The 21416-nt window shown below is 35.8% G+C and overlaps 2 protein-coding genes across 2 annotated transcripts; one reads left to right on the top strand and one right to left on the bottom strand.

The window, feature by feature from the left end:
* Window positions 1-1207: 1207 nt before the first annotated feature.
* On the bottom strand, window positions 1208-10257 carry LOC145634825 (protein kinase PINOID-like). The gene is made up of 3 exons (XM_081686183.1): window positions 9241-10257; window positions 2146-2570; window positions 1208-1948 (listed from the first exon to the last, which is right to left on the bottom strand). The coding sequence occupies exons 1-3, from the start codon at window positions 9744-9746 to the stop codon at window positions 1551-1553; spliced, it is 1329 nt and encodes a 442-aa protein (XP_081542309.1). The 5' UTR covers window positions 9747-10257; the 3' UTR covers window positions 1208-1550.
* Window positions 10258-11623: 1366 nt separating this feature from the next.
* Window positions 11624-12601, top strand: LOC145636890 (uncharacterized). The gene has a single exon (XM_081688427.1). The coding sequence runs from the start codon at window positions 11624-11626 to the stop codon at window positions 12599-12601; it is 978 nt and encodes a 325-aa protein (XP_081544553.1).
* Window positions 12602-21416: the final 8815 nt, after the last annotated feature.

Raw genomic sequence — 21416 nt, 5'->3', positions numbered from 1 at the left:
AAACGGGTTGACCTGAACCTGACCCGTCTAAACCTGTTTTTTTTTAAATTAATTTATTTATTTATTATTTTTTATTTAAATAACCTTGTAATTTGTTTACCCTGTATTTTTTTTAAATATAATTGTATCATTCAACTAACATAAAATACAAATTCAAAGCAAACATAATTCCATAATAAGTGTTGTTGTATAGTTCATACAATCATATAACAATAAAATTATATATGTTTAATTGGCCGGGTATTATCAAATAAATAATTAAGCAATAAAAGCAAAACAAGTGCTGCTGCATTCTCCATAGTTTAGTATCTTCATCATCAAAAAATGGGTTCAGGAGGAATAGGGTTGTCAGCTGTCTGTTCATTAAGAATAATTAAATAAATAATTAAGCCAAATGCAGAGAGAAATCACAAAAAATGCAAAAATTAGCCAACAACATTCATGCATACCAAATTTCCAACTCATGATGAAAAAATCAACTCATAAACAAGATGAAATATTCTCATAAACTCATGAAAAAATCAAATTAAATCGCATAAATAGATGATAAAAAATCAAATAAAATCGCATAATCAAAGTGATGAAAAAATAGCATAAAATAAACTCATAAACAAACAAACTTCGATCAGATCAAAATAAGTAAATTGAAGAAATTGAAGAAACAAAACGCATAATAACATGTAAATTACATAAATTGAAGAAAAAAAACGTATAAAAACACAACAAAATTAAGTAAAGAGAATGAAATTAACAGGTAAATTACCTTGATAATATTTAGATGAAGATTTAACGAGCTTCAATCAACAGTTTCAATGGAAAATAGTTGAAAACAAGAGAGAGGAGAGAGAGAGAGAGAATGAGTAAAGAGTGAATGAAAATGAAAGAGGAGTGAAAACGGCGTGAGGTAAGAAATTTTTTTAGGGTTTTTTCATTTTGTTTCAATAGATAGTTTGGGCTTGGCCCATATTTAAAAATTAGGATGTAAAAATAGGGTAGGAAACAGGTTTAGGCGGGTTGGGTTCCGGTTGACCCGACCTTAAACTGACCTAATTAATTAAATGGGTTTAGACGGGTTGGTTTCAGGTTGGGATTTCCAACCTGAACCCGACCTGTTTAACTTCGGGTCGGGTTCGGGTTGACCTAATTACATAAATGGGTTGAAAATTTCCCTCAAAACCCATTTAATTCGGGTTAGGTTCGGGTCGGGTCAGCTTTTGCCAGCCCTAGCTTCATCCATGCACGTATGAAGCTACATTCCTTCCTCAACCTATCCTACCACATTATCATAATCTACTTTAATTTAATTTTACCCACCTACGTGAGACATGACGTATTTCTCTGAATCACTACTCGTACTACATAACCCCTACACCTAATTATTTAGTGCCCCGAAAATTAAATTTTTAAAAAAAAAATTCTTTTTCTCTCTCCTTCATTAAATTAGACAGCTCGAATATACAACTATCCCCACCAGACTGTCACTGTCCCCACATATAACGGGACCGACAAGCCACGTGGAGTTAATCTCAACCATTAAAAAAGCCTTTCCATCAAAAATAATCAAACGCCGTTGATTCCTTTCTACCCTTAAACGGCGTCGCACCTGGCGGGCATTGTTGTCGTAACCCTGGGACTGCTGGCGGTGTCAACGACCTCACAAGCGCGAAATTCAATTCTTTGAAAAACGGGTGGGTCTTGACGTCAGCCGCTCCACGACTCGACCCGAGTCGACTCGTCGGATCTTTTTTCAACAACTCGGATATGAGGTCACGTGCATGAGACTCTGACATGGAAGTAGGAGATTGTGTTGGAAATACTAAGGGCTTTTTCAGTATGTTACGCAGCGTGGCTGCGTTTGACGGTCCAGCAAATGGGGTCTGTCCATAAATCATCTCGTACAGAAAAACTCCAAATGCCCACCAATCAACGGCGTTTCCGTGGGAATTACCTGTAAAAGTGGAGAAAAATGCGGAGATTACGGCGTAGTCTTTCGTATTGATATCAATCACATATAAATACACCGTATAAAATAGAATCGACTAAAATTCCTAACAAGATAAATTGACAAAGATACAATATTCCTGTAAAAAAAAAAAAAAAAAAAAAAAATATTAACAAATATAACCAAATCGATTCTAATATTACCAGAAGCGACTTCCGGAGCGATGTACTCATGGGTCCCAACGAAGGAGCAAGACCTAGCGTTAACCGGCTCCGCTACGAAGAGTCGGTTACCGCTTAAGGTTTGGATTTTCTTTGACCGGAACAGCCGGTTATAAGGAATGCATGAAAATAACGGAGTGGTGTTGTTAGTTGAACTTGAAGTGCATGAGTTTTTTTGGGGGGAAGTGTTGGGTGGAGAAGTGTGAGCCGTAGGATGGTGGGATGGGGATGAAAAATGAGGGGATTGGACAGCTGGGATGGAATCAGAGCATAGAGAGAGGTCGAAATCAGAGAGCATGATGTGACCGTCTGATCTGACTAAAACGTTCTCGGGTTTTAAGTCTCTGTAAATGATTCCAAGCATGTGGAGATATTCCAACGCTACCAATACTTCTGCTGCGTAGAACCTGAACCATATATATATGTAACAAACTAATTCAGTGAGTTTGCACCGAGTTTATATTTTAAAATTTAAACTCTACCGAGTAAATAAAACTTTGCAACAATGCAATAAACTTGCACAAGAAGGAACTATTGTCTATAGTAAAAAAAAAAATACTACCTCCGGTTCATTTTAGTCGCAACAAAGGACATGTTTGCGAAAACCAAGACAAAAGATTGAAAACTTGATTATGGGCAAATTAGATTATATGCTTAACTATTAATTCAACCCAAAAAAAAAAGAAAAAACAAATTTGGACTGAATTAAAATAAGAAATCCACCACCACCAACACCACCAATCATCACCCAAACCACCCACCACCCCACCGTCAACGCACCACCACCACCCCACGCACCCATCAACCGCCAGCCCACCACCACCTCACGTACTCAGCAACCCACCACCACCGCCCCTCACGCACCCAGCAACCACGAAACCCACCCACAAAACCAAACCCACGAAACCCACACGTCGCCGATCTTCAACCACGAAACCCACCACCACCGCCCCTCATACACCCAGCAACCACGAAACCCACCCACAAAACCAAACCCACAAAACCCACCAACAAAACCAAACCCACGAAACCCACACGTCGCCGATCTTCACCCACGAAACCCACCACCGCCACCCCTCACGCACCCAGCAACCACGAAACCCACCCACAAAACCAAACCCAAGAAACCCACCCACAAAACCAAACCCACGAAACCCACACGTCGTCGATCTTCAACCACGAAACCCACCACCACCAACCCATGAAACCAACCCACGAAAACCGACGATCTGAAACCACGAAACCCACCCACAAAACCAAACCCACGACGCCGCCGATCTGCAACCCATGAAACCAAACCCACGCCGCCGATCTGAAGCCCCCACCACTCTTAACACCACGAGCCACCATGAAAAGGGGGTTGGAGGAGGAGAGAGAAAATTAAAGGGGTGAGAGTTTAATTAATTAAGATTGGGGTTTTTTAAAAAAAAAAATTAAGCTTGAGGTTTAATTTAATGAAATCAGATTTGAAATTTGATAAGAGTGTTTAAGAGAAAAAATAAGGGCATATATGTCATTTTACAGCCCAAAAGTTACTAAATAAGGAAAAAAAATTTGTTGCAAGTAAAATGAACCACCCCAAAATGGAAATTGTTGCAACTAAAATGAACCGGAGGTAGTAATAATAATAATAAATAAATAAATAAATAAATAAATAATTGAAACATTAGTTACGAGTAATAATAATAATAAAATAAAATAAAAATAAAAAAAAACAACAACTCAGTGTTAACAAAGGGTCTGTTCCGGTTTACTGAAAACAACTTAACTTAACTGAATTGATTAGAACTCAACTAAATTGAATAGAGGTGAAATGAATTGTTTATGAGAGAAGGAAATTAGAAACTGAATTGAACTGAACTGAACTGATTGGAGCTGAACTGAAATAAATTGAACTGAAATTAATTTGAAAAGAACAGGCCCAAGATATATATCGTAGTACATTATACGGTCTATTTTATTACTTTGTGGTGTTTGATTAAAGTTAATATCTCAATTTAAAACGGCAATATCTTAAAGATTGACTAGTCTGAGTATTGTATTATACATGTGGTTCCGATGAAAATCAATTATATTTTAGAATTTCAATGGGACAAATGACACATCCTTAATTGATTTTGGTACACCCCTATGTGAGAAAAGCACTGATTTTGGTACACCCTTATGTGAGAAAAGCACTGATTTTGGTACACCCCTATGTGAAAAGAGCATAGAAAAATGTGCTCACACATGATAGTGAGCCAAAATCAATTTCCGAACACTTTCACTACTAGTCTACTCTACTATACCTTTGTATTTATTTTAACAATTGAATTTTCATAATGCTAAGTTTTAAGAAGTTTATTGGCTATGGTATTATACATATACATGCATAGTTACATACAATAAGATATAATAAGAAACAAAAACTCTCAAACTCATTCCTTCCTCTTGCCAAAACCTTAACCTCCATTCTTGAATATTAGCTTCCATCGATTTTTAACGGTAAAAAGTCTCAATTCTATTTCTTTACATTTTTTTTAGGTTTTATAGTAATGCTTTCTCCTTTGCAAGGAATTTTTCTCCCTCGAAAGATCGAGAAAGGGTTTTCGATTTCCTTCAAAAGACAAGGGTTAGTTTTTCGACCTCCTTCGAAAGACAAAATTTATCTTGAAGGAGAAGTTTCTTAGTTTTGAATCCATAACATAAGATCTAATGAATTGTCGTGAAATTATTTCGTTGGTGAAAAAATTATCAAATTTTCGAATACAGATGAATCAGAAGGAAAAACAACTCTACGACTACAAATGATCATTAGATTGTTTTTCTAACAAGGCTGTATTTCCCAGCGATTAAGCGTAAGATGTTCTTTAGTGCAAGATCTACTCGACTATCGTTGTTTTTATGAAGGAAAATTTTATTTGATTTAATATTTTATGTCTTTGTTAATGTTGAATCTCTATTGTACATGGCGTATGACTTTTAATTAATGAAATGCTATTAAAAAAAAATAGTTACATACAATACATACTACCTTCGTTACATAATAATTGCAAATTCGAAATATTTTATGTCTCACAAATAATACCCCAAATTTGCAATTAATATGTAATGGAGGTAGTACATGCGTAGATAGTTACATTGAAATAAGTTTTGGTTATACATATATAAACTGTCACCATTTGTCAGCTAATATACTCCCTCCATTACATATTATTCGCAATAAAGTAATATTTTATGTCTCACAAATAATACCCCTTTATTTTGAGTAATATGTAACGAAGGGAGCATTTTATTTGGCACGTATATACTTCTTTATGGGGTTTGAATTTCACATGGGTCAATTCAACCTATTAGCATATTAGACCTTTGAGAAGTGAGAAGTGAGAAGTTAGGGTTCCATAGCCCCAAAAGCCCTAAAGTGGCCAAAATTATATATATATATATATATATATATATATATATATATATATATATATATATATATATTGTAAAAGCAAATAATTAGATATCTAAGCTGATTGAAATAAAAAATTGTGTAAATTAACATTTGTTTTCCAACCAATTTGCTTGAAAAATATAATTAAACATGGGTACTTAGATGCCCAACAACGTCACTACTATATAGGTTTTGAGTTTTGACTAATAATTATGACTTGATTTTTCATTTCATAACAAATTCTCCAAAATATTATTGCATAAATATTTTATTTTGTAGAAAAGTGTGAAAAATAAAGGGTGGAGAATAGCAACAAAGTTTTAGTATTTTTTGGATGTCAATCATTTGCGCGTTTTGTTTGCTAAGAGGGGACGAAGAAGGTGGTAGGACAATTCTTAATAAAAACAAGCTTTGAGGAATGTCGACGTTATTAATTACTCTGGCTTATTTATTGCTACTGATAAAAAAATATAGTAGTTCATTAAATTTTTAGAGAAAAAAACAAAACTCATTTAATTAACACTCGAGTTTACAACATCAACAAACAAAATTTCTAAACATCTATTCCGTATAATTTAAAGGCAAAAACTAACAAATGCCCTCAGGGGCGTTGGATAAGATAGCTAAAAGTAGAAAGATTTAAAATGAACATTAATTACACCGATTGATGATTGATTTTGTCATGCTTTCCTAAATTAATACTCCCTCCGTCTCCTGATTGATAGTCACTTTTGAAAAAAAATCACGGGAATTAAGAAAAATTAAAGAAAGTATATTGAAAAAGTAAATTTACATTGGATATGCAAAAAAGTAGAGAGAGAAAGTAATTAAAGTACATGAAAAAGTAAAATTTACATAGTAAAGTTAAATTTGTACAAATATTTTTGCAAATGTTAGAGAATTTTGGTAAAAAAAATAATATTAATGGTACTTGAAAAAAACAAATGTGACTAATATTTTGAGTCACCAAAAATGACAAAAGTGACTATCAATAGCGGATAGAGGGAGTACAATTTTAGTCAGTATTTTAAATGTTTATCCAACGCCCTGGCCCCGGAGGCGTTGATTAAGCTAGTTAAAAAGTAGAAAGATTTAAAATAAACATTAATTACACCGATTGATGAGTGATTTTGTCATGTTTTCCCAAATTAATACCATTTTAGTCAATATTTTAAATGTTTATCCAACGCCCCGACGACATTCGTTAGCAAGATCCTAATTTAAAAAGTCATTTATTTATTCCATTCTCTGTTACCTTTTCTGTTCCATGAGGGTTACATTTGTTATTTTTTACATTATCTTTTAATGGTTACCTTTAAATTTTTTCCAAAATAATTTATCATGCAACCACATCTATTTATTAAAATATTTGCATTCTTTTAGTGTTGCTATTCCTATTTACAAATTTTGTAAACTACAAAAATATTTACATATTCTCAATACAAATGTTACTGTTTTTAAAATTAATTTAATGTTTTAATCATTGATATATTTGATATTTAAGCATTAATTCTTTTTATTAACTTTGTTAACTACCAAACATAAAAAATATACAGAGTAATCTTCTTTTAGGAACGAACGGAATGAATAGCACTTTAAACAAACTATGCTGATGGTAGATTTTACCCTCCAATCATAAAATAAGGCTATGTTTACTTCACCTTAAAAAAAAAATATTCAGTAAAAATAATTTCAGTTCAATAAAAATAAGTTCAGTTCAGTAACATTAGTTTGTGTTCAGTAAAATTCAGTATTCTTAAAGAAGAATTATAATAAATCAGTAAAACTAATTTTAGTTCAGCAAAAATAATTATAGTTCAGTAAAATTAATTTAATTTCAGTAAAAATAATTTAAATTCGGCAAATATAATTTTGTTTCAATAAAAATAATTTAAATTCAACAAAAATAAAATGAAATGAACGAGACTAAGAGACTTAACTCTTTTATACTAATATACCACTTTAGCATTACCAAGGTTGCTATGCATTTATAGACGAAAGGAGATAATAAAATGTAAAAGTGACATAGTAGTAGTACTTATTTGTAGTACTTTTTAGTAGTACTTTTTCTAACACTATGTAGAAGAGAGTGGTCTGGACTCTGGAGGGAGTTAAGTCAACAGTAAACATTTAAAATCTTAATAAGGTAATAATTTTAAAGTTACTAAAGTTAATACATTCATAATACCATTACATTAAATTTAAATTAAATATGTAGCAATGTTCATCTTATTTTAACTTACTTTTAAGATAAAATAATTTTTTTTTGACAGGAAAATAATAAGTTTAAGTAAACTAAATTCAATAATTTGTACTCCGTAATAAGGTTATTTAGAGCAACATATACCTAAGCTAAGGTTAATTTACAACCAAAAAAAAAAAAAAGTTCAATTAAATTTCAATAAATATTTCATTTCTTTTTCTTTTGTTCTTTTTTTTTTATATACAGGAATAAGTTGTCCATAATTTTTGGCCCAATATATTTAGCCATTAAGGCCCAATCGTGAGATTGTGGGCCTGACTCTGATACCATATCATCAATTACGCATTTAAGCAGCACCAGTTACTAGAGAGTGTAAGTCCACCACTTTACAATATTAAGGAAGTTTCACCTCAAAACCATATGACAATCAGGGCAATAACCCCCCCTTATCCTTATATTGTGGTGGTAACTCTTAAATTCTTTCAATGTGGAAATTCTTTACAACTACACTCCCCTTTTACTCCTCATTGCTATATGGTTTTGAGGTAAAATCTCCTTGATAGTAAACTTACACTCTGCCGTCCAAACCCATATTTGATGACAGAAACAGAAAAATGACAGTCAAACATAAACATAAAAGAGGAAGAAAATCAACACATATTGAAGAAAATTGACTTAAGAACTAAACCAAAGAAGAAAATTCACAAGGAACCACTTGTTTCCATATAATATCATCTGGCTAGTGGCAGACTCCAAATCGGAGTAAAATCTTTCATTTATGATCCTAAGATAATTTATTTTCATATAAAAAAAGAAAAAAAAAACTTAAAATTATTTTTTGAAATCAGAATATTGCCAAAACAGCAGACATAGCATCAACAGATGAAAAACATCTGAATACTCTTGTCTCCATATACAAACAACAGTTCTGGTCCCAAGAAAAAATTAAATTAAAAAACAAAAAATTAATAATTTAAATAATGAAATTCATCGTCATCTCATCATCAGACAGTAATTGCAATATCTCTGTGGATTTATAATTTCAGAAATTTCTACCAATAAAATAATCCTGAATTTTGCAGCTTTATAGAAAAAAACATCATTATTATTAATTACGAGTAATTATTTAATCCATGCATTCCACAAATTTTTAAAATTACAAATTCACCTCAAAAATATCTTAATAAGACTTAAAAAAAAAAAAATTGCACTGACTTTTTTTCTTCATAATTATTACACCGTATTATTGTAGAATTAAGTGAAATCACAACTCGTCAAAAAAAAAAAAGAAGTGAAATCACACCGGTCAATCACTATTCGAGGGTATATATATTTTCGGATATTGATTGTATGTTTAAACAGTAAATACGGAACGGAATAACAGATAAAAGATAGATGGATATAAAAAAGTTCCCAAATATAAAAATGATGCTAAAAATTATTATGTATTCCGTACCTTGCGGAAGAGAGAGGAAAACGGTGGTAAGGGAGGCTATGACGGAGCGAATGCAAGTCACCACCAGAGCAATACTCCATAACAATGCAAGAAAAATGAGAAGCGTCAAACTGAGCGTATAACGTAGGCAAAAATGGATGATCAAGCAACTTGAGTATTTTCTTTTCCATTTCCGCTCTTTGTGTTTTATTCTTGATTGCGAGCATCTCTCGATCCACCACCTTCATTGCATATTGGCACGATTTATCGGACCGAAGTTGGCACAAGTATACAGTGCTTATATCCCCAGCACCGACTTTGCGAATGAGTTTGAAGTCGTTAAAGGTTAAAGGACGGTTGTTGGCTGCCGTAGAAGCCGAGACGATGGCTTCGAAGGCAGAATCGGATGAACGATGTGGTTTTAAAAGGGAAAAAATTTCAGGTGATGTGTGGATAAACTCACTACCTGTCATTGAGTAGGAACTACTATTGCTCTTTGATTCGAAATCGTCTGAGAAATAGTTCATCTTAATTGAAATCTATTAGTTAGGGAGAACATGTGTTTAGGTAATAATGATGGGTTTTTGAGTAGTTATGAATTTTTTGTGTTTAATTTATGAATTTGGGGTTGAAAAAGTGTGTTGAAGAAGGGTGCAAAAATGTAGATATAGATTTATATATATATTTTGAATAGAGTTGTAATACTAGTGAAGGAAAAAGGGTGGTTGAGAGTATTTATGCTATGTGTACGTAAGAATGTAAGATGAGAGGATATGATGGTAAAGATAAAAGAGATTTTTGGTTTGACTTTTATAGAGGTTTTTATAAATGATGCTTAAGGTACCAGTACCATTTAATTACTACAAGTACATTATTTTTTTGATTTTATTTTTTTACCAATTTAAAATAAGGTGGGAGTTTCTGTTTGGTGTAGGAATGGTACGACGGGACTGTGATTTGGCAAAAGCTGTTGTAATTGTAGAACCTTGATATTATCGGTTGAGAACTTGAGAATTCAACCTACGCGGCTGACCTCCTTTCACACAAATATTGTAGGGAAAAAATTGTGACTATGAGTAGAAAATTCAAATAAATAAATAAATAAATATATATATATATATATATATATATATATATATATATATATATATATATATATATATATATATATATATATATATATATATATATATCTTACTCCCTCGAAAGAAAGGGCGAACTACCTTGTGAGAAAGGGCGATCTACCACCGTTGCTAGTGGTGATCTTCGGCCACCATGGCTGATGAACTAATCGAAAAATACTCTAACCTAAACATGGAAGAGGAGGAAAGCGAGATTGTCGAACTTGGTGCCGTGAATTCTAGCGAACAGGATGCTAGGGTTTCATTGATTTTAGTTGGAAAATTATTGACTGATAGAGGGGTTAATTTGGAGGCTTTTCAAACGCACAATGTTACAATCTTGGGTGATGAAGGGGAAAGTGATTAGTAGAGGATTAGGAACGAATCGGTTCGTGTTCCAATTCTTTCATTGGAAGGATATGGAGAAGGTGATGTTAGGGCGACCATGGTGCTTTGAACAAAGCCTATTGATCTTGAACACCGCCATCTCGGGCGATGAACAACCAACTGATGTGAATCTTACCCATTCTCCCTTCTGGGTTCGATTAGAGAACTTGCCTTTTAATTATCGGTCTAATGCACATGTTACAACAATTGCTGAGAAAATTGGCGAGGTTATTGAAGTCGAGGATGATGATTTGGGGATTGGGAAAAACAGGCGTGTGAGGGTGATGCTTGATGTGAGTAAGCCCCTTCGCAGAATCCATAATGTGAGAAACAGGGAGGGTAACGTTGTGAAGATAGGAATGAAATATGAACGCCTTCCGTTCTTCTGCTTTATGTGTGGTGTCATGGGGCATAGCGAGAAGGATTGCATTAATATACCGGAGGATATGCAGAACAGGGGGCAAGGATGGGGAACATGGTTGAAAGCATCACCAATGAGGGGAAAAAAGAATGATACAGAGGAGCTATTTGTCTTAAAGGCGGCGAAGAAGCTTACTTTGGTCACTAAACATATTGACAAGGAAAAGGAGATAAAAGGGGGTAGTATCGAGACTAGTGTGGAGATCGATGGGGATCATAATAAGGGGGGGGGGGCAGATTACGACACTAGAGCAGGGAAATAATATGCTTAGTGAGGGTGTGAGTGAGGAGGTAATGGCTGTTTCGAGTAATGGAAATGGGGGGAGGATGTATGAGGGGAGTCAGCAAGGGAGTGGGGCTGGTATATGGGAGGAGGGGTCGAATACTACTATTATGAAGGTTGATGATGTGACAAAGGTGTGTGCTCATAATGATAAAGTAGCGGAGGTTGGCTTGACCCAACCCCGCAAACAACAATGAAAACTTTAGTATGGAACTGCAATGGGCTTGGCAACCCATTGCGTGTGAATGCCCTCCAAGATTTATGTTGGAGGGATCGGACAAACATTGTTTTCTTAATGGAAACAAAAATTGATTCACAAAGACTTGAACTTATTAGAAATAGATGCGGTTTTTCTAATGGGTTATGTATTAGTAGTGAGGGGCGCTATAGTGGTTTGGGGTTGTGGTGGAGAGATATGGCTGTAAATGTACGGTTGTTTTCAGCTCATCACATTGATGGTGAGGTGATTGATAGGCATAATGTACCAATTTGGAGAGCGGTGGGAATTTATGGGTGGCCGGAGGCTTCTAATAAACATCTTACTTGGGATCTCTTGAGAAGCCTAAGTGCTTCATCCACTCTACCTCAATTGATGTTTGGGGACTTTAATGAAATTCTTAGGATGCATGAGAAGGAAGGTGGGACGGTTCGGGGGGAACGACAAATAGATGCTTTCCGTGAGGCCTTGGATGACAGTGCGTGTCGTGATCTTGGATTTGAAGGCAATATTCATACTTGGCAAAGAGGTGTTTCGATGGAAACCTTGGTGCGAGAGCGTCTTGATCAATATGTTGCTAATGGTGGGTGGTGTGCTATGTTTCCATATTCGGAGGTGTTACATTTGCCCTTATGTTACTCCGATCATGCTCCAATTTTACTGAAATTTGGGGAGGAAGAACTGAACAAGAAGCATGAGAAAATCTTTCGCTTTGAAGCTTTGTGGCTGTCTCGAGAGGAATGTAAACAGGTGGTTTTGGATGCATGGTGTGTCAATGGGAGTGAGCCTATGCATACGAGGATTGCAAGGGTGGCTGAAGGTTTGACCTCGTGGTCTGCCAACACCTTTGGTGCGTTAAAAAATAAGATAAAAGATGCTGAAATTCGCCTAAAAGAGATTCAGGGGAAATGCTTAGAGGCAGCAAGGTTGAAAAGGTGTAATGACATTGCTTAGGAACTTGATGAACTTCGAAGAATTGAGGAGTCGTATTGGCATTCTAGGGAAAGAGCAAATGAACTTAGGGATGGGGATAAAAATACCAAGTATTTCCATCATAAGGCTAGCCAAAGGAAAGCAAAGAATAAAATTAGAGGGCTCTACAATGAGTATGATGAGTGGAAAAGCTCGAAGGTGGAGATGGATTCGATTATAGCTCGGTATTTTGGTGATCTTTTTGCTACTAGTTCCCCGGATGATTTTGACAGAGCCTTGGAGGGGATTAATACGAAAGTCTCGGAGGAAATGAGTGATTGTCTTGATAAAGAACCCACGGGAGATGAGATAAAGGAAGCTCTTTTTCAAATGCACCCAAATAAAGCACCGAGGTCGGATGGTATGCATGCCATTTTCTTTCAGAAATTTTGGGGAATTTTGGGTAATGATGTGATTCATTTCGTGAAGAGCTGGTGGTGTGGGGAAATTGATCTCTCGGAGGTATTAGTTTATGCAATGTGCTTTATAAGATAATCTCCAAGACTCTTGCAAATAAACTAAAACCTTTTTTGAATTCTATTATTTCGGAAAATCAGAGTGCTTTTGTTCCGAAAAGGTTGATCACTGATAATGCCCTCATTGCTTTTGAAAATTTTCATTCAATGAAGAGGGGTGGGGAAGGTAGAGATGTCAATGTGGCTCTTAAACTCGATATGAGTAAGGCTTACGATAGAGTTGAGTGGGTCTTCATAGAGAAAGTAATGTTACAGATGGGTTTCAGAGTAGCATGGGTGGAAAAAGTCATGAAATGCTTGTCAAGTGTCTCATTCTCCTTTAAGTATAATGGTGAAATTTTGGGCTCGTTGATACCTTCTCGTGGACTCCGACAGGGTGATCCTATTTCACCATATTTGTTTCCGTGCAGAGGCTTTTTCGAGCCTAATCTCTAAGGCGGCAAATGAGAAACTAATTCACGAGGTACGATTCTGTAGAGGTGCTCCAAGGATTTCACACCTTTTCTTTGCGGACGATAGCATCTTATTTGCTAGAGCGCGGTTGCAAGAATGCTCTAAAATTGCTGATATAATCAGTACTTATGAAAGAGCTTCCAGTCAGAAAGTCAATTTAAGCAAAACCGAGGTGGCATTTAGCAAATGTGTTGATTCGGAGAGAAGAAGGGAGATTATTGAAACTCTTGGGGGTTCGGGAGGTGGATAAGCATGAGAAATATTTAGGCCTCCCAACTTTGATTGGGAGGTCAAAAAAGCTGTTTTTACTTGTCTAAAGGAGCGCATATGGAAGAAATTAACGGGGTGGAAGGAAAAATTGCTATCCTGCCCGGGGAAAGAGGTACTCATCAAAGCCGTTGCGCAATCGATTCCCACATATATGATGAGTATTTTTAAAATCCCGGAAGGGTTACTTGATGAAATTCAAGCAATTTTAGCTTGATTTTGGTGGGGTTCTAGAGGTTCGGAAAGGAAAATCCATTGGCGCCGATGGGAACTTCTTTGTCTACCGAAATCCATGGGTGGCATGGGGTTTCGAGAATTGAAATGCTTCAATCAAGCTTTGCTTGCGAAACAAGGGTGGCATCTCTGTAATGGGGGTAACACTCTGCTGCAGCAGATTTTGAAAGCTAGGTACTACAAAAATTCTGATTTTTGTGGGGCTGCTAGAGGTTTTGACCCGAGCTATTCTTGGAGAGGGATTTGGGGAGCAAAGTCTTTGCTTCTTAAGGGTCTTAAATGGAGGGTAGGCAATGGTAGCTCGATCAAAGTATGGGAAGATGCATGGTTGCCTGGAGATGGTGCTCACTTTGTTCCTACACCGTTGGCAACTTCGGATCCTAATTTGCTAGTAAGTGATCTAATTGATTTTGCTGCCATGTCTTGGGATATTGGGGTGGTTGAAGCGAATTTTGGTGTGGAGGATTGCAGTAAAATCTTGAACATTCCACTCCCTAGTGCTGCCGTATGTGATAGGAGGTTTTGGTGGCCTACACTTCTGATGGATTATTCACTGTACGCTCTGCTTATTGGCTAAGAAGGTTGGGGTGTACAAATTCTTGGAACTTATACTGTGGCTTGGATGGAAATGATGTATGGAAGGTAGTATGGGGTTTGAATGGCCCACCAAAATTATGCCATTTCTTGTGGAGGGCGTGCAAGAAATCACTAGGAGTCATGAATGTGCTGTACTCAAGGCATATCCGCAATTCACATACTTGTCCTGTGTGTGGGGATGACATGGAGACGGTTATACACTCCATTTTTAACTGCAGGCACGCTTCTTCCATCTGACAGCATAGTGATTTCAGAAATTTGATAAATGATGCGCCGAAGAATTCTTTTAGAGAGCTGCTTTCGTGGGTGGCTGGTAAATTGGATAAAAAACAACTTCTTATTTTCTCTTGCTTAGCGTGGGCGGCTTGGGCGTGTAGCAATAAGGTGATTTTTGAGAATGATAATACTCTGAACAATGTTAGTTTAGCAGCAGGATATGTGCGTATGTGTGAAGAGTATGGCATCTATAATGCAAAGGTTTGTGGGTGTGTTGCTGCGACTGCTGTCTCTTTGTCTGCAAATTGGAGTGCTCCTAGTAGTGGGTGTGTGAAGGTGAACTTCGATGCTCATGTCCCTACAGCAGACTTGGGGCTGTGATACCTGATGACCAGGGTGCTTTGCTTCTGGTTGCTGTAAAAAACACGAGGTGTATATGGCCTGTTGAGCTAGCTGAAGCTGCGGCTGCTCGATTTGGTGTTGAACTCGCAAGACGAATGGGATATGATGCAAGTCTAAGCATGGAGAACTTCGAAGATTTGCTTATCATGCATCAAGATAGTTTATCCCTAAACATTGATTCAAGCCAAGCATTGCATGGACACTTTCTTGGATATCAAAGCAAAGCCACGGTTTGCTTAGTGGTTTTTCTTGGAGTCTAGTTCACTTTCTTGAACTTTCTTGAATTTTCTTTACTTAGATTTTGCTTACAAGTTTTTACCTTTCACTTGAAAGGGTTTTTCTTGGTTCAAGCATTAGGATCTTTAATCTTTATTTAGTTCTTTAATTTTTATTTATTTATTTAGTTGCTTTAAAAATCAGTTAGTTAGCAAAATAAATCAGTTTAGGCGTGTGCTTGTTCTCCAAGGAGTTTGGTGTATGCTTGTGCGCCAAGGTGCTTGCTTTTCAAGCAAGTTAGAATTCTAGTTTAATTAGGATTGAATTAGGAACTTGTACTAATCTTCCTAGGTAAACTAAGTCTTATAAATAGGGCTGTAAAACATACGAATAAACATAGATTAATATTCAGATTTATTTCTTAAGTTGCATACTTGAGTTTTGGTTGATTGCGATCAATTGCTGTTTTGCTTGTTTTAGTTAAAACATTCGTTTGGATTGATTAATTAGGTGGATTCTTAATTGATTAATCTTAGTTTTTGTTTAATTCTTGGTGGATTTCCTGTATAGAATTAGACTTAAATATATCCCTTGTGTTTTGTTGATTTTCGGATCAATAATTCACATCATCTTTGGTATCAGAGCCAGATTACGCAACTTCGGTAAAAATTAAACTGGGAACAATTGGCTGGGAATTTTTACGTGATTCTTTTTGCATTAAACTCTAAAAAAGTCCAGCTATCACCATATAAAATTTCATAATATTTAGTTGAGTAACGCGTTCTACATAGCCTCAAACATTTGGTGTTTGTGCACTGATTTGCGGATGGGAGTCCGGTTTTTGTGTTGCCTAGTTTTCCTTCAAGATTCGATCTTTTAATCAAGATTTTTGCATAAACTGACTTGGTTTGTGTAGGAATCATGAGTGACGAGGAGGTTCCACAAGTTCCAAGGGGATTAACCTTAGAACAGGCTCAAAATCTTAGAAGAGACAGGCGAATTGACGAGTTGGCAGCAAGGATGGATGAGATATTAAAAAGGCTTGATACTCTTGCTAGAGATTCTTCAAGGAAAGGGAATTCTAACCCTAATTCTGGTTCAAGTGAGGAAGAACAACCAAGGAGGAACCCAAGGAGGCCACGAAATAATTATTCTTCAAGTGATGAATCACCAAGGCCTAGGAGAAGAGATCGACCAAAGGATGATGATAGGAACCTTAGATTAGATCTTCCCGAATTCAATGGGAGTATGAATGAACCTGAAAAATACTTTGAGTGGATTAGAAGGGCCGAGACACTCTTTGATTACAAGGAGTATGATGAAAGGAAAAGATGCAAATTGGCTGAATTAAAACTGACCGGTTATGCTAGTCTTTGGTATGATAATCTAAAGAAGAAGAGGCATAAGGAGGGGCGTGCAAGAATCTCAACTTGGGAACAACTCAAGAAGCACATGAAAAAAAGGTTCGTACCTAGTGATTATATTCAAGATGTTTATCTTAAGATGCAACTTTTTAAACAAAATTCTATGACTGTTGAGAATTATATTGGTGAATTTGAAAAGTTATGCATGCTATGTGGCTTAGAAGAGATTGTTGAGCATAAGATTGCTAGATTTATTTCGGGGTTGAATGATAATATTGCTGAAAAAGTTGAATTGCAACAATATTGGTCCTTTGAGGATGTTTGCAAGGTAGCTTTGAAAGTTGAAAAACAGATAAAGGGGAAGAAAGGGACGTACACTAAGCCCTTTGTAAAAGGTTTCACTAAACCTTTTGAGAAGAACAGCTTGGAGAAAAGTGGTTCTAGTTCGAACTACAAGGAGAATAAATCAAAATTTGAAGCTCCTAAAAAGCTTGTTGAAGATAGGAAGTGCTTCAAGTGTGGTAGTGTTGGTCACATTGCAACTAATTGTCCATCAAAAAGAGTAATGACTGCTCAAGAGTGGGAACAAGAACAAGCTAAGTGTGAGCAGGGTAGTGACTATGAAGAAAAGAACGAAGAGGAAAACTTTGAAGAAGAGGAGGGGCATATTGACGAAATTGATCCCGAGACTCATGGTCAAAGTTTGGTTCTAAGAAGGGCGCTACACTCTAAAACCGTACCTATGGAAAACAATCAAAGGGAGAAAATCTTTCTTACAAGGTGCAAGGTAGAAGATAGGTTGTGTGACATGATCATAGACACGGGGAGTTGCACTAATGTGGTATCTACTACTTTGGTAGACAAATTGAAGTGGCCAACTACTGAACATCCAAGCCCTTATAAGCTTCATTGGCTTAATAATTCGAGTGATGTTAAGGTAACTAAACAAGCCTTAATCTCCTTTTCAATTGGTAAATTTCATGATAAAGTTTTGTGTGATGTTTGTCCTATGGATGCTTGTCATATACTATTAGGCCGTCCTTGGCAATATGATAGATTTGTGAAGTTTGATGGAAGGACTAATGTGTATGTTGTGAGAAAAGGAGAAAAAGAGAGATCGGTTGCTTTAAAACCTTTGATAAGCAACAAGTCTTCTAATGTTACCTCTAATTCGAAGAGTTCTTATTTGATTAGTGAGAGGGAATTAGAAAAAGAGATTTGCAGCAACAATGTGGTATATATACTTGTTTCTAGTGAGATTCGAATTGATCAAGATAAACAAGCAAAGAGGCCGTATGAATTGGAATCTGTTTTAGAAGAATTCAAGGATGTCTTTCCTAAGGAATTACCTCCGGGACTACCTCCTATTCGTGGGATAGAGCATCAAATTGACTTGATTCCGGGAGCACCATTACCTAATAAGGCAGCCTAAAGAAGTAATCCGGAAGAAACAAAGGAGATGCAAAGGCAAATTGAAGAGCTTATGGCTAGAGGATACGTGAGGGAAAGTATGAGCCCTTGTGCCGTTCCTACTTTACTTGTCCCAAAGAAAGATGGGAGTTGGAGCATGTGTATTGATAGTAGGAGTGTGAATAACATCACTATCAAATACCGATTTCCTATTCCGAGGTTAGATGATCTACTTGATGAACTACATGGTTCAAAGTTGTTTTCTAAGATTGATCTTATGAGTGGTTATCATCAAATTCGAATGAGAGAAGGAGATGAGTGGAAGACAGCATTCAAGACTAAGTTAGGGTTGTATGAATGGTTGGTGATGCCGTTTGGACTCACTAATGCACCTAGCACTTTCATGAGGTTGATGCATGAGGTACTTAAACCTTTCCATGGCAAGTTTGTTGTTGTTTATTTAGATGATATTCTGATATACTCTAAAAATTTGCATGATCATCTAAATCATCTAACAAGTGTGTTTGAAGTGTTAAGAGAGAAGAAACTCTATGCTAAGCTTGAAAAATGCTACTTCTTAGTGCCTAGTGTTACATTTCTTGGTTATGTTGTATCAAAAGATGGAGTTTCAGTTGATCATTCGAAAGTAGAGGCTATTAAAACTTGGCCTATTCCTACTAATATGAGTGAAGTAAGGTCTTTTCATGGTCTAGCTTCATTCTATAGAAGATTTGTCAAGAATAAGTTGATGCCTAGAAGTGAAGGTCCTTTCAAGATTATTGAGAAGATCAATGACAATGCTTATAAGTTAGAACTTTCGGGAGAATATGGAGTTAGTGCTACATTCAATGTTGGCGATTTGGCTAAGTATATTCCTGATGAAGAACTTCGAGATTTGAGGACAAATTCTTTCGAAGAAGAGGAGGATGATGCAAGTCTAAGCATGAAGAACTTCGAAGATTTGCTTATCATGCATCAAGATAGTTTATCCCTAAACATTGATTCAAGCCAAGCATTGCATGGACACTTTCTTGGATATCAAAGCAAAGCCACGGTTTGCTTAGTGGTTTTTCTTGGAGTCTAGTTTACTTTCTTGAACTTTCTTGAATTTTCTTTACTTAGATTTTGCTTACAAGTTTTTACCTTTCACTTGAAAGGGTTTTTCTTGGTTCAAGCATTAGGATCTTTAATCTTTATTTAGTTCTTTAATTTTTATTTATTTATTTAGTTGCTTTAAAAATCAGTTAGTTAGCAAAATAAATCAGTTTAGGCGTGTGCTTGTTCTCCAAGGAGTTTGGTGTATGCTTGTGCGCCAAGGTGCTTGCTTTTCAAGCAAGTTAGAATTCTAGTTTAATTAGGATTGAATTAGGAACTTGTACTAATCTTCCTAGGTAAACTAAGTCTTATAAATAGGGCTGTAAAACATACGAATAAACATAGATTAATATTCTGATTTATTTCTTAAGTTGCATACTTGAGTTTTGGTTGATTGCGATCAATTGTTGTTTTGCTTGTTTTAGTTAAAACATTCGTTTGGATTGATTAATTAGGTGGATTCTTAATTGATTAATATTAGTTTTTGTTTAATTCTTGGTGGATTTCCTGTATAGAATTAGACTTAAACATATCCCTTGTGTTTTGTTGATTTTCGGATCAATAATTCACATCATCTTTGGATGATGCAAGTCTAAGCATGGAGAACTTCGAAGATTTGCTTATCATGCATCAAGATAGTTTATCCCTAAAACATTGATTCAAGCCAAGCATTGCATGGACACTTTCTTGGATATCAAAGCAAAGCCACGGTTTGCTTAGTGATTTTTCTTGGAGTCTAGTTCACTTTCTTGAACTTTCTTGAATTTTCTTTACTTAGATTTTGCTTACAAGTTTTTACCTTTCACTTGAAAGGGTTTTTCTTGGTTCAAGCATTAGGATCTTTAATCTTTATTTAGTTCTTTAATTTTTATTTATTTATTTAGTTGCTTTAAAAATCAGTTAGTTAGCAAAATAAATCAGTTTAGGCGTGTGCTTGTTCTCCAAGGAGTTTGGTGTATGCTTGTGCGCCAAGGTGCTTGCTTTTCAAGCAAGTTAGAATTCTAGTTTAATTAGGATTGAATTAGGAACTTGTCCTAATCTTCCTAGGTAAACTAAGTCTTATAAATAGGGCTGTAAAACACACGAATAAACATAGATTAATATTCAGATTTATTTCTTAAGTTGCATACTTGAGTTTTGGTTGATTGCGATCAATTGCTGTTTTGCTTGTTTTAGTTAAAACATTCGTTTGGATTGATTAATTAGGTGGATTCTTAATTGATTAATCTTAGTTTTTGTTTAATTCTTGGTGGATTTCCTGTATAGAATTAGACTTAAACATATCCCTTGTGTTTTGTTGATTTTCGGATCAATAATTCACATCATCTTTGGTATCAGAGCCAGATTACGCAACTTCGGTAAAAATTAAACTGGGAACAATTGGCTGGGAATTTTTACGTGATTCTTTTTGAATTAAACTCTAAAAAAGTCCAGCTATCACCATATAAAATTTCATAATTTTTAGTTGAGTAACGCGTTCTACACAGCCTCAAACATTTGGTGTTTGTGCACTGATTTGCGGATGGGAGTCCGGTTTTTGTGTTGCCTAGTTTTCCTTCAAGATTCGATCTTTTAATCAAGATTTTTGCATAAACTGACTTGGTTTGTGTAGGAATCATGAGTGACGAGGAGGTTCCACAAGTTCCAAGGGGATTAACCTTAGAACAGGCTCAAAATCTTAGAAGAGACAGGCGAATTGACGAGTTGGCAGCAAGGATGGATGAGATATTAAAAAGGCTTGATACTCTTGCTAGAGATTCTTCAAGGAAAGGGAATTCTAACCCTAATTCTGGTTCAAGTGAGGAAGAACAACCAAGGAGGAACCCAAGGAGGCCACGAAATAATTATTCTTCAAGTGATGAATCACCAAGGCCTAGGAGAAGAGATCGACCAAAGGATGATGATAGGAACCTTAGATTAGATCTTCCCGAATTCAATGGGAGTATGAATGAACCTGAAAAATACTTTGAGTGGATTAGAAGGGCCGAGACACTCTTTGATTACAAGGAGTATGATGAAAGGAAAAGATGCAAATTGGCTGAATTAAAAATGACCGGTTATGCTAGT

This window comes from Chenopodium album, chromosome 6 (assembly GCF_948465745.1).
Source record: "Chenopodium album chromosome 6, dcCheAlbu1.1, whole genome shotgun sequence".
Lineage (NCBI taxonomy): Eukaryota > Viridiplantae > Streptophyta > Magnoliopsida > Caryophyllales > Amaranthaceae > Chenopodium > Chenopodium album.
This window is presented reverse-complemented; position numbering and strand designations above follow the sequence as displayed.

Excerpts from the sequence above, each read along its gene's own strand:
- LOC145634825 (XM_081686183.1), bottom strand. The coding sequence starts at position 9,746 with ATGAACTATTTCTCAGACGATTTCGAATCAAAGAGCAATAGTAGTTCC. Across the intron at positions 2,571-9,240 it reads TTTCCTCTCTCTTCCGCAAG|GTTCTACGCAGCAGAAGTAT; the intron begins GTACGGAATACA and ends TATATGGTTCAG. Across the intron at positions 1,949-2,145 it reads CGCTCCGGAAGTCGCTTCTG|GTAATTCCCACGGAAACGCC; the intron begins GTAATATTAGAA and ends CCACTTTTACAG.
- LOC145636890 (XM_081688427.1), top strand. The coding sequence starts at position 11,624 with ATGAAAACTTTAGTATGGAACTGCAATGGGCTTGGCAACCCATTGCGT.